At 41.6% G+C, this 12,795-nt stretch overlaps 1 protein-coding gene and 1 long non-coding RNA gene across 2 annotated transcripts in view; both read right to left on the bottom strand.

Moving 5' to 3' along the window:
* The window catches only part of LOC109466168 (potassium channel subfamily T member 2-like), a 114,356-nt gene extending 111,429 nt beyond the window's left edge, over positions 1 to 2,927 (bottom strand). Inside the window, 2 exon segments of the mRNA XM_019763826.1 lie at positions 2,525 to 2,595; positions 2,813 to 2,927. Of these exon segments, the coding sequence (XP_019619385.1) occupies positions 2,525 to 2,589 (65 nt within the window). The 5' untranslated portion in view covers positions 2,590 to 2,595; positions 2,813 to 2,927.
* A 9-nt stretch (positions 2,928 to 2,936) lies between these two features.
* LOC109466169 overlaps positions 2,937 to 12,795 on the bottom strand; it is a 19,305-nt gene continuing 9,446 nt past the window's right edge. Inside the window, exon 3 of the long non-coding RNA XR_002140010.1 lies at positions 2,937 to 2,980. This is a non-coding gene — a long non-coding RNA (uncharacterized LOC109466169). The remainder of the gene's footprint in view (positions 2,981 to 12,795) is intronic.

Below are 12,795 nucleotides of genomic sequence, written 5' to 3'. Positions count from 1 at the left end.
TTTGATTTTGACCCTATGGACAGTCTCCATGAGTGCCAGGGCATAATTTTTCTCTCAAAATATCGTAGCATACAGATGAACCTTCCGTGCATATAATACCGCAGTTGTTTTTGTGAGGAGGTTTTATTTTCGGTCTGTCTGTGTTTGCCTACCACATGATCGGCACACCGGAACAGTGACAGGAAGTCAGGACAAAGGTCCCAGAAAGGTCCCTGTAAAGGCTATCACATTTCCCGTCATCAATGTCTTGCTTTATGCATGTTTGTTGCTTCAGTGAGAAAATGTGAACAGAATCAGCAAGAACGTCACAGTGAAAATAAATCCTATAGACTTAACTTAAATATAGAATTTCAAATTTTTCACACGCACAGGTGAATGTACCTTTTACAGAATTTGTAAAAGTATGACACATTTATAGATCGACTACATCGACAACACAACACAACACAACACAACACAGCAAAATACAGTGTACCCCAAAACAAACTGTTTTAAACGTGCGTGCTTGGAATGGCTTGACTATGTGTACCTTAAGTGATTGGCTTGACCTGAATTCTTCCTGGAACTATAGTGCTTGCCTGGTGAATAAAAGCTGTAATTGGCAGTCAAATCACAGCCGGTTACTGGGCGGGCACCAATTCAGCCTTGATGGCTGCCATTGTATTTGAGACGTGACCCTTTATGTCAAATACGGAACACCCGGTTTACATTCAATCCGAGAGTACGTCCCTCCTGGAACATGTAGGTACCAGCACCCATTTGTACCTGAGTCGATTGAGGAAAAGCGTGTTTAGTGCCTTTTTCAGGGGTACAACTTCGTGGTCTGCCAGGGCTTCCGTAACCTGTATATTCTAAGTCAATACCCCTAACTGCAAGACCATCTCGACACTTATTGTTATATCTATACGTGGTCAATAAGAAACCTTTCGTCTTTCGTTCAAGGTTGAAGCTCTCAACACTAGTACATGTACCATCATCATCGGCACCAGTTGATTTTTTCCCTTATTGTCAGCGTACCCTCACCAGCCACTGTTGACATCGTCAACTTGACGTACAGTGGAGGGGATTGGCATGGGGAGAGACAGCTTTGTACCGTGGAGCTTAATCGTCCAATAACACGACGCCTCCCATTAAGGTACATATCTCTTTTTCTGATCGCATCGAAGCCAATCGAGCATCCATAAAGTTCCTTAGAGCCGACAATATGTCACTGCAGGCAATCAAAAGTAGAGACCAGGTGGGAAGTTCTAATTCTGTGCTTCCATAGGAATACTGATAGAGGACGCCTAGGGCATACATCTCTGTGCACTGAACTTCATTATAACAAGCAAATGAGAAAAACACCACAGGGGGAAGGCCTGTCGTTCACATTTACTGTCAGATGTCTTCGGTATCTCGTGAGCGCAGCACGCGAAAGTGCACCTGATGACAAGACGTCCATAATGGAAACGTCCACGGCAGATGTGACTCGTAAGATGTCAATATAAAGGCATAGATATACGAAGATTAGATCGTTTCAAAAATAGACACTTTTAAGCTGTTGCTCGCCTAGGAGAGTGACGGCCAATATTGTCAGTGATTGTACTGGCAACTATTATATGGAAAATTGCCAGTAGGCGAAGTTTCTGGAGTGAATTTTCGGAAAGTTTCGGGAAAGTCATGTGAAATAATTCGCCAGGGTAAAGAGCAGGCAATGCAGAAAACGGTTCATGACTGCAGGTTTAAAAAAAAGATATTTTGTTGGCTATGACGTATAAAAAAACTGCTAAAAGCTATCACTTATCATATCATTTCAAAATGGCTCAACCCAGCTACTATTGTCGAAACACGCGTTCGTTTAAACACGCTTCTCGGTACAATAAAAACTGTGCAAATAGACGTCATAAAATCCCGCCAGGCGCAACCCCATGTTTTTCAATAATGTTAGTCCGTTGACAAACACCTTGCAAACAATATTCCCTACCAGTTGCTTCCTGGTAATCATCTCTAATGCGTTACCTTTTAGTGTTAAAAGCCTTTCTGTGTCATGGATTTGCAAGTCTGATTCTTTCACTTTAATGGAGGCTACGATCTCCCAGTCAACACCAGGCCGCGCACGCTGCTCTATAAACGATCTCTGGCAAATAAACATACATAATACCATCTAAATGTCTCTACATAAAGCTCCAGGGTCAAGATCACCACTCAGAGGCTATTGAGAACAGGTACCTGCTGCTAAATGTATTCTAATGTATTACAGAGTTAGCCTAGCGCTGCTCCTGCATCTGCATTAAAACCTCAGCAGTAACACGTGTCATGGCCGTTGACCCTTCAAATCTACAGTGCCCTTCAGATAGAACTGTAGCCTAATGATGTTGATGTACATTTGTGACATTCTCAAAGTATTTTAGTGAATGAGCTGTAACCTCTCAAGGGTTATTTAGTGTCACTCTATCACTCGTTGAAGCTGCTCGCGGTAACACATGTCACGTCCGCTGACCCTTCAGGTTAATGTACAGTACAGTATAGAGAGCGTCTTACCCACCTTTTGAGTCCTAGTTCTTGCCTGACTCTGGCCTGGTGAGCCTGGTGACGTATGTTCTGGTACATCACTTTCTGTTGAAGAAACAGGAGTAACGTTAGCTGATGAGACTCATCGTAGTTTGAAAGAACTGTGGGTCATACACAATGCTGACGGCCATATTCGGTACTGCTGATGTTTTGATATCTGGGGTATAACATGGAGTGCATATCATGAAACGACTGACCTAAAATCTACGCGCTATCTTCATGCAGTTATGGTGTAACGATAAATCGTAACCTCGTCACTCACAGAAACAGGTGTCCTTGGAGAGCTCTCAATGGCTGAGCAACAGTTCCGGTCGTCCGACGCTCACGAATGGTGGGTACAGAACCAGATGGATCCGGATCCGGCGAAATCTCTCAATGGTCCAGCAACTTCTTATCGTCCAAGCACTCAGAGATTGCCGCCACGGATTGCCTGAGACAACACATGACAACAAGGCATTAATCAGGTGCACAACCAACCGTAGCCATCCTCCAAATTATACAGAACTGGGCTCCATGAATGTTTTCATGGCTGAGTGCCAGATACAGCATGAGCCGAGGATGCATGGATGGAACGAAAGTGGCTTCGTTATCTGAAAAGTTTCCATTCAGACCTGATGTGCTGAACTGAGCTCTCCTTCGGAATACAAATTACGCAGCATACTTTGATGTGTTGGGATTTTAGATAAGAATAACATATGGCGAACAAACCGATTTATTTGAACATTACCAGAAGTATTTGTCAGTGGCAGTGTTATCTGTCCCAAGGCAACTTTATGGCTGCGGGGGTCCCCTTTGTTTGGTTGCAGCTCAACAATTCATGACATTTTGGTTGATGTTATTGGTAAGGAGGGTATCTCTGGAGGCAATAAAGACTCTGAAATTCATATCTGCACCGCAACGATAAGGCCTAGTTTCAAAGAGTTCCGGTTATAAACATTGACATAAAACCTAAAAATCGACATAAATTGGTATGAATTGAAAGCAGGAGAGCACAGAACGACAAACAAATTCTCTTCGGTACCATCTGACTGGATGCAAGGTATAATTCAGACACAACGCCCAAGCCATAGCAAAGCTTCCAGATTGTCCACAATTGGTCTAATCTACGTTTGATAAGTATGCTATTTGTAATCTTGTTCTATTCATTATGTCTAAACATAACCCGCTATAACCATAAATGTCTGCAATTTGCTGCCATAATCATCAATGTGTACCTTCAAAGGAGTTAGTGCCGGTGCTCGTGTTTGCATTGGTAACACGAAAGAGTCTGCGGTCGATAACATCAAATTAGAGTAAAGTCTTGATCTATTCATTATGTCTATACATGAATACGTGAATTTCTGTAATTTACTGTGATTATCATCAATTTGGAAGTTCAAATGAGTTAATGTTGGCATTTGTAGCATGAAACTTCGATAATATCATATTAGAGCAAAACCTACTTTGATACGAAGATAATCTAAATTCGCTCGCCGATGGAGGGGGTATAGACTCCAAGGCGCCTTTGACCCCCTACTGCAGACACCTAGGGTCCCTGGAGAGCCTTTGCCTTCTGTAAATTGATCATGCAGTGCAAAGTAATATGCAAGTGCTCTTTATCTCGAGATCTTTTGACAACACCGTGAAACCTCCGATACAAGTACAAAAGAACATCATTACCATACGGTTTTAGTTAATGCTATCCAAAGTAACACTTCAGAATTTGACGCCAAGGAGGCCCACTGAGTATAACGGCGGTAGTGGACGGATACATTTTTCTCCCCTCGTGCGATCTTCCATCAAGAACAAAGAAGCATCTAACTTTATGTTTAGGAATTGTTCAATTCAATTGACACAATTATAAAGCGTTTCCAAGCTCAATATTAAAGATCAAAAACATGATATGCATTTGATATTGATCGGGGTTCTCTCAAGAATGCGATATGGTTTTATTAGTTTTAGATGTACATTTAAGATTAAGATGAAAAACAACAATGGAGACTTTCAAGCAGACTATCTGTATGAGGGTACCTAATACATATACCTATAGAATTATCCAGGTCTACCGAAAGCCATATGAACACCTTTAACAAGGCAGTTTCATAAAATCTGTAATGAGAAGATATAAAGAAAATATATATGTTTATACCTTATGGTATACCTTCCTGTAGATTGTCTGTGTTAAACTTCGCGTATGGAGTGACTGATGAAGGAAACTCACAGCATACATGCATATAGGGAGTTATCCTTACCTTGGGGTTTAATATCAACGTTAATGCGAAGATGATAATGACAAAGATATGTGGCCGCAAGCGAAGCGTAAGATTTCCAGTTTTGTCGTCAACATTTGTCATCGCAAGCTTCAACTTAAAAATTCTCAAACGATTTCTTCGATGAGAGGGAATGTAGAAAACATGAGAACACACTGTAAGGCAGGATATTACCTTGTCGTTAGAATAATAAAACTACTATCACAAATCAGTAAAATTCCACATGATCTTGCTATATAAAAATATTGTTATCAGGGATCAAAACACCGCCATTGGCTAACTCTATCAAGTATCAGCAAGATTCTAAATCTCTTGGCCAATAATGGACTAACAGCGAAGATAAAATAAAAAGGTCCCAGTTTCAGCCTGTGTGACTGAAGTTGGCATTTTCTGAAGTATCTTAGAGATCATAAACTTTCCACACACAACACTGTTGTTGTAGGGAATTTCTCTCGGGGTAAGAATTAAAGGATCTACCCGCAACTACCACTGACATTGTATGTACGTCCCTGGTCACGTTAAGGCGTCTTTTACTATCGTTATTATATATTACTACATCCTTTACCCCTAGCTGCACCTTTAGAAAAGATTAAGTGACTTAGCATAGCCTTTATGTGAGTATAACGGATTTTGTGGCTACTGCCATAAACCTGCAACAATGACGTTGGAAACGGAATGCGGTGCTTGGCTACAGCAATGCCTGTACCACGTGTAATGTACTGTTGTGCCCGTGACACCATTAACTTAGTGACCTCTTGCCGGGCTACCCTATTAACATCGTAATGAAAAATACGCTGCCTTCCAGACCGTCTTACGCTCAGTAAGCCAACTTGATTATCGTGGTTCTCTCAAGGCAAGGGTGATTTTAAGGTTAAGTTAGTCCTAAAGGACTTCCGTGGTCAAAGGTCCCGCCGTGTGGTATGTAAAATGTAGTTACAACTAGCGCAACTCTTGCCGCAGTGACCACACCCAATGCATCAAACTTTACCTACCGTGAACTGTACTATTTGAGGCACGTGGCTCAGGGCGTACTGAGTCCGGTGTACTTGCTTTATAAGTTATAAGTTATATGGCACTCCTATTGTTATAAAGTTGGTTCAAAGTAGCAAATTGGGCAAAAATAAATGACAGATTCAGTAAATACCGAATTGTTCAGAGTACTACATACATGTCTCAGATCCAAGTCCCCATGATGTCCTTGAAATAGCCGAACACTCAATAGCAGAGCTATCCAAGTGATCAAATTCCATGCGACTTCAACGAGTGAACCAAAAGATACCCTTCGATTTCTTCATATAAAAACGTCAGATATTTCTGAAAACCCTTTCATGTGATAAGAACGTGACTGACAGCAAATCAGTGGTACAACTATTCAACCATACACACAGGCGATGTTACACTGTCCTCGGTTCACTGGGTATGAACTGTATCAACGTGGTGCCCTTCCCGAGCAATATCGTGTTACAGGACTTGACTGAAAAGCAGTGGTAAAGGTCGAAATGCATGACTGGCCACCATATTCTTCTGAAAAGCACTACCGCTAGTATAGTACAGCAAGATAAGCAGCTTATCGGCTTTTCTTATGCTCCATTGTACAAAAAGCTTGGAGGCAGACTTTCATTTAAATGAAAAGACGAGGAAAAGTCAAAGGTACAGGAAAGAATCACCATGTCAGGGATATGCTTGTGACTTTTATACTGAAAACAAGGGTACCACATACTGTTTTTCTTTATCTTTATTAATAACTTTATCTTTCTAAAGTACGTATTCACTTCACTTTCTGAACACCACAACAAATACATTGTTAAGGTGAACTTCATGTTATATAACTCAAGCGGTAACTTGGTTACAAATTTTCATGGGACAGAAATGGGCTTGGACGGAGCGAATGAAACAAAATTTTATCCACATCAAACAATCGTCTAATCAACATGCTAATAGCGTCTAAAGAAACATCAAACTCTACTACCGGATAAATGAATAACCCGTTATTCATTCTGCACTAGAGTTTGATTTTTCTTATATATTAGTGCCTGAATATAGTACCTGGATGTCTAACCTTCATCAACGTGCTAATACTGTGTCGTTTTACACCGTCAGCTTCTTATATTGAACCAGAGCCAAGTGCTAGCGTAGCCTTCAACTTGTATCAAAGAAGAAGAAATCTAATAATGCTCCCTTATCTGCTGCGCTTAAGAGCTCAAGGGCTTTCGCTGTTTGAACCTGACATGGCAATGCGCGTTGTGAATGGCAATGACGTATCAAATAAAGACAGAAAGAAAGACAGAGAGAACCAAACAAGAAAAAAATCTTCACGATGTTTGTCTTTTATTATTTACTTCATGTTCACCACAAAACAATTTTTATTTATTCCAACATGTAATCACCAGACTTGGTGACGACACACTCAAGTTTCTTCAACTCATATTGATGCCGCCACCAACACAGGGGACAAATACATTGCAGGACAATACTCATTTACACCCAAGTGAGGAAAGCCGTGTAAAGTGCCTTTCCCAAGGGCACAAGATCGGTGGCATGTCAGGACTCGAACCCGGGACTCTTAGTTCCGAGTCGCGCACTCTGCCGCTACACCACACGACCCCACCACAAAACAATGCTCATGAGAGCCACTCAAATGTTTTGGGTTATTGTACTAGGCAGTGAGGACAAATGCCTGTTAACCTTTGACTTGAAAAGTTGAAGGTAATGCCCATTTGAGAAACAACAAGATGTCCGATCAATCTGTCAACAAACGTACGTTCAGAAACTATGGATTGCTTCACTTTAACGTTATGTAATCAGCACAACTTGTAGGCGGCAAGCACACTATCTAGGGATAACCCTGGGATGACCAATAAGTTTAGACATGCTTCACTTTAACTTGAAGTCTACTATCTAGGGATGACCAATAGGTTTAGGGACGCTTCACTTTCACGTCTGTACGTAGAATTGCCCTGTCGGGGTCGATACGATCGTAGTTACGTGACTACCCTCATGAAATGATGGGTTTAATTAGGCGTATAAACCCTCTGGGATCGCGGAGAAAATTACGGGAAATGTTCCCAGGCACAACATGTCCTTGGCGCGGTCTTCAGGCGTAGAAAAGTCATTACACGGATGACATCATCTTGAGACCTAATTTCTGTTGCGTGTGTGCGAATATATTGGTTTATTAATCATTGATAATTTCTCGCCGATTCTTTCTCATTTTCTCCCTGGCTCCCTTTTGGCACCTTTGACTTTATAGTGTCTCTGACATGCCTAGCACGTGTTGATAACTACGCAAATAGCACAAGAAATCACCCCAAAACGGAAGGAAACACCAAAACACCCCCCCCCCGTACATGAGGATATAGGTCTTACAGTTGATGGGGCAAAAATGCATTGTACTGCATACATGCGCCACTAATCATTAGAAAGGAAGCAAAGTTACTGTACAGGCTGAGGGGACCATGTCAAATCAATGCTACAGAGGATGCCATCCGTAAAACAGAATTTGTAAGGCCTAACTAGATACTCAATCGGTTCGCCTTGGACCAAATCCAAGATAGTGTCAGTACAAATGTACGCACTGCGTGCGGAAAATCGATTAAGAGTAGCCTGAGAACGGGAACGAAGAGCTCATGTATATGCAGCTAAGGTGCGAATGCTGTAAATAACAAGTCACACTCCCACACTATTAGTTTTTTTTCTGATAATTAAAGCGCGTATATCTACGCAAATGTTCTAATGTGTTGAAAGGTTATAAAACTGGCACATCAGTGCGGTTGTTAGTATGCAAATGATGGCCAATATATTGTATCTTCATCTTTTCAAAGACATTTGATGCGATGTTATTTTTCGAACAACAGGTAGTGGTGCGCATGGACAATTCATTTCGTGCTGTGTTTCCACCGTATGACACAGTTTCCCATTATCTGAACAATAGCTTTCACAACTGGGGCAATCGTCTGGGGTACCTGCTCTCTGGGCTTATGGCACAGCCACGCTGCTAAGTGATAATGTACCTCCACCAGATTCCACACTGTTCTAAGTTTGTTTAACTCTTTGCCTGGGCAATTATAGCGTTAATATTTTCTATAGAGGTCTCTAAGTACGTACAAGCTAATGGAAAGAGTTGAACGTTTCATAGCAAATTATATATGACAGAGATAAGCACAAACTATCAGGACAATGCATGCATAAAAGCCAGACATAAGTATTGAGATGTAGGTAGAGAGTTTCGTGTTTTGATTGTACCTAGCTCATGTTCTTCCCGTGTGGGTACTTTGTCTTCGTTATAACGACGTTGAGCAGAGAAATGCGATGGCCTGGCTTTAGAATCAATCATTTTGTAGTGGACGCAAATGCGCCCAGCTTTGGTGGCATCAACCCGCCATGGCTGTGTATTTCTCAGACATAACAATAGAGGAGTGCCACTATAGACAAGTCGAAGACATGTGTCTTGTAATCGAGTGGCCATAGACCCCAGAAAGGATGTTATTGTCGCTCTAAAAGATAGCGTAAAAGGCTATCGGGAAGAAATAGTATCTGTCCTTGGTGCTGAAATCCTAGGCACAATTGTTATTGCCGTCTCTATACTATATACTATACATACAACCGTAAAATACGGGGGTCCGTAGAGACAACACTGAAAATGAGAAGAGACTGTCTGGCTCTACCACGTATAGCAGACAATAGGTTCTAATTACAATCATGAGAATGGCTACTTCATCCGTTGAAAGGATTCCATAGATTGAAAAGCTGAACTTCAACGCAACGCATTGATGATCTACGAACCATGCATTCGTTGCGATCTAATTGACTGTGACCTCAAAACGTGCTGCGCATGTGTACAGAATATATGATGACCAAAGTAAACACAATCATAATACCAAATGTTGTCTTGAAATGGACGTTCAAAAATGGATCAGAATAGGAAAGAAAAATCTAAAAGGGCGATTTCAGTTTCAATTATTATCAAAAATGGAGGCAGTGCCAGAGGATCTAGAAATACAAATATGTCGCGACACTAGAGGATGTGGAGTATATGAATCAAAGAGGTGAGAGGTGAATCAAAATGAAACAGAAAACGCAAAACTCTTCGTAATTATGGTGCCACACATGCACAATGTCAACGACATGAAACAAACAAAACAGTAGCCTCCTTTACCACGCACCTGTTGGTCGCTGTCACTCGGGATACGCCAGACGTGTGATATGCCCGGATAACCTTTCAGCACCATCAGCCAGAACAATGCCGCGTCCCAACGGACGGCTTAATGACAAGTTCAACACCGGTCAACTCTGAACGACATTAGGCACGGAAATCTCACCAGCAAAGGTCTGTTCACGGCCGCACGCTGCGCAGGATGGTGTGTAATTTTCAGATCATTAATTTTGGACCTATTTGACTTTTCCCAGCGGTACCTCCTCTCTCTTTGGTGAAGTTAGATAATAATGCGAGGTTCGTAATTCAAACTACAGTTATACCTGTACCGCTGGGTGTCGTAAATCAGGAGAATCCATATATGTGGAAATACGCCGCAGGGTCGCCTATTCACAACAACGTGAACCCAGCAGAATACCGTAAAAACGGTACATGTCGATCGATCTTCCTCACAAGCTAGACTTCCTGGTAACGGATCTTCAACGTTTCAGTCCCTCAAACATGCAGGGGTTTTATTTGAGACTTCGTCCCATGGGAATCGCTTCGTCGTGGTACTTTTGAGTAAAGCAGGCTGCAGGCTACAAGTGGTAGGTTATTGGGTGCAAATGGTACGTGTGACAGGGCAGATGCACCAACATTAAAGTCCTGCCGTTATATGTTGGCGCATTTGTTTTTGCAGCATAATACTTTATTGAATAACTAGGATACTTGTCCAATTAACTCAATTTGTTTAACTACAAGTAGCACATCTTCGTTTTATGTATTGACATGAAATACTCTAGAAGAGGAAGAGGCAACATGATAATTATGATGGGAAATATCCTTGGAAAAATGCCTGTTGGCAGTATACATCATTCTGGTAACTTAGTACCTTTTAATAGACGATTAGTAAAACACGCTTACACCAAATCGATTCATCACTACTGTGTGTGATTAGGCGATTTGCCCCCGATTTTCCCTGATCACGGGAAGTGACGAGAGCGACTCGAGCATAGCGCTGAGAGGATCAGGGTGGTAATACGGGCAGGCGTGCTGAGGAATCGTCGTCATTACGTGAGAATTATTTCATGAAACACGGCTGCGTTTTATAATATGGGGAAAAATGAGACGCTGACAGATTCTATTCCACGCATCTTCCGTCATTTGGGGGAGAATTGCCGGATCTGGGAAACAAATTAAAGGGCTGCGGGCATCAACGTTGTGCGAATACATGATTCAGACTTATCTGCCCCGGCTCATGGATAGAATGATTAATAGATGGATGGATGGATGGATGGGTGAAATTAGGAGATGGATGGAGAGATTGATGGAGAGACAGCAACAGAGAGGGGAATGAAAGAGGGAAGGAGTAAAGGAGATATACATTTAGTTAAATACTTTCTTGTGCTTTTCTTTATTATAAGATCTTTGCAGTGTTTTCAGAGAGGACTAGGTGTCAACTTTCTCAAACCTGTCACAATTTTGTAAAATGCAACATCTGTATATAGTTGTGATTATAGGTAAATAACCTAAGGTGATTTCAGCCATAGACAAGTGGCTGCTCTGTCAAACAACTAGCAAGTTCATTAACCGGGCACTCACTATTAACCATGTAGCAGAGCCTGTAACGTTTGTACCATCGTGATGAAAAACGGATTTCTTTAACTATTCAGTCTGCAAACATTCAACTGCAGACTACACTGAGACGAATAACCCCCGGAGTGTACGACAGTATGTGATCTTGCAAATAACAACATCCCAGCGGGCGGATAGCAGGGAACGCGGCGGTATTACTTATGATTATACAGATAATGATACACAATCACGACGGCAGGCTTCAAAGTCAAAATGTCATTAGACTGCCACGCGAGCGAGAGAATCGGGCACCAAAATCGATACTTTATCTTCCAAAGCCTCTGAATGTGAGACCAAATACCTTATAAATGTCACTCGTATGGTCTGAGTGACTCCTAGATGCTCGTTCGTTGACATTTTGTGGCAATCTTCACTGGTAAATTACTGTACGTTGCGTTTTGTGTTATTTCGCTGCTTGCACTGATGTTATCCTCCAGGCTTTATGTGTTCTGTACCCATCCATCTTAGGATCAACCCGAGGTAAAGACAGTCGCCATACTTCGCCATGGATCTCTACTTTTTCATGCGCGGGTACATCTCTTGTGACGTGGTTGGAATCTTCCACATGTGCCTACTGGAGTACTTTCTAATTGACTATGATTAGTAGTGACATTTCAATGCGTTCTTTATCAGCACTCAGCACGTCTCACAGTGCACTATAATTATGAAGACAAAAAACTTTTATGATTGTGATCAAAACCTCGACAAGGAAATCCTCATACTTCGCGAGTTTCGTGCAAGCTCATCAAGGAATAATTAGTGCAGGCTTATCAAGGAATAATTAGAATGCATGTATGAGAATAATAACCGGCTTACAAAACTTGCTACTCTAGCACGCACTTGATGTTCATGAAGATTTCAACCCACTTCACTTCTAGAGGCAAGGGTTTAAAACAAGTCAAGGTTACAACACATGTTTTGCCACGAGCTAATATCAAAAATGCAATACAGTCTAGAAGAACTCGCCCTTGAGTCTTAAGAGGTGATCTTAAGAGATTAGTCCACCGACAGAAACCCTTAGGTGGATTACTAAAGGATGGGGAGAGATAGATTTGCGAGATACGTGCGTGAGGAAAGTACTGTGGATGGAACGTAAGTATTTTTGGATGGCTTATGTCTGTCTACTTCTCAGAAGAGGATCTATGCATGCGAGCTAATGTTCTATCACTGGATATGCGTTTGCACGTAATATACCATTCTAAGTATGCGAAGGAAAGCAGTAAACAAGAA

The sequence above is a fragment of the Branchiostoma belcheri genome, unplaced genomic scaffold, assembly GCF_001625305.1.
Source record: "Branchiostoma belcheri isolate BF01 breed outbred unplaced genomic scaffold, Haploidv18h27 scaffold16, whole genome shotgun sequence".
NCBI lineage: Eukaryota > Metazoa > Chordata > Leptocardii > Amphioxiformes > Branchiostomatidae > Branchiostoma > Branchiostoma belcheri.
Note: the sequence above shows the minus strand (reverse complement) of the source record. Positions and strands in the feature narration are given on the sequence as shown.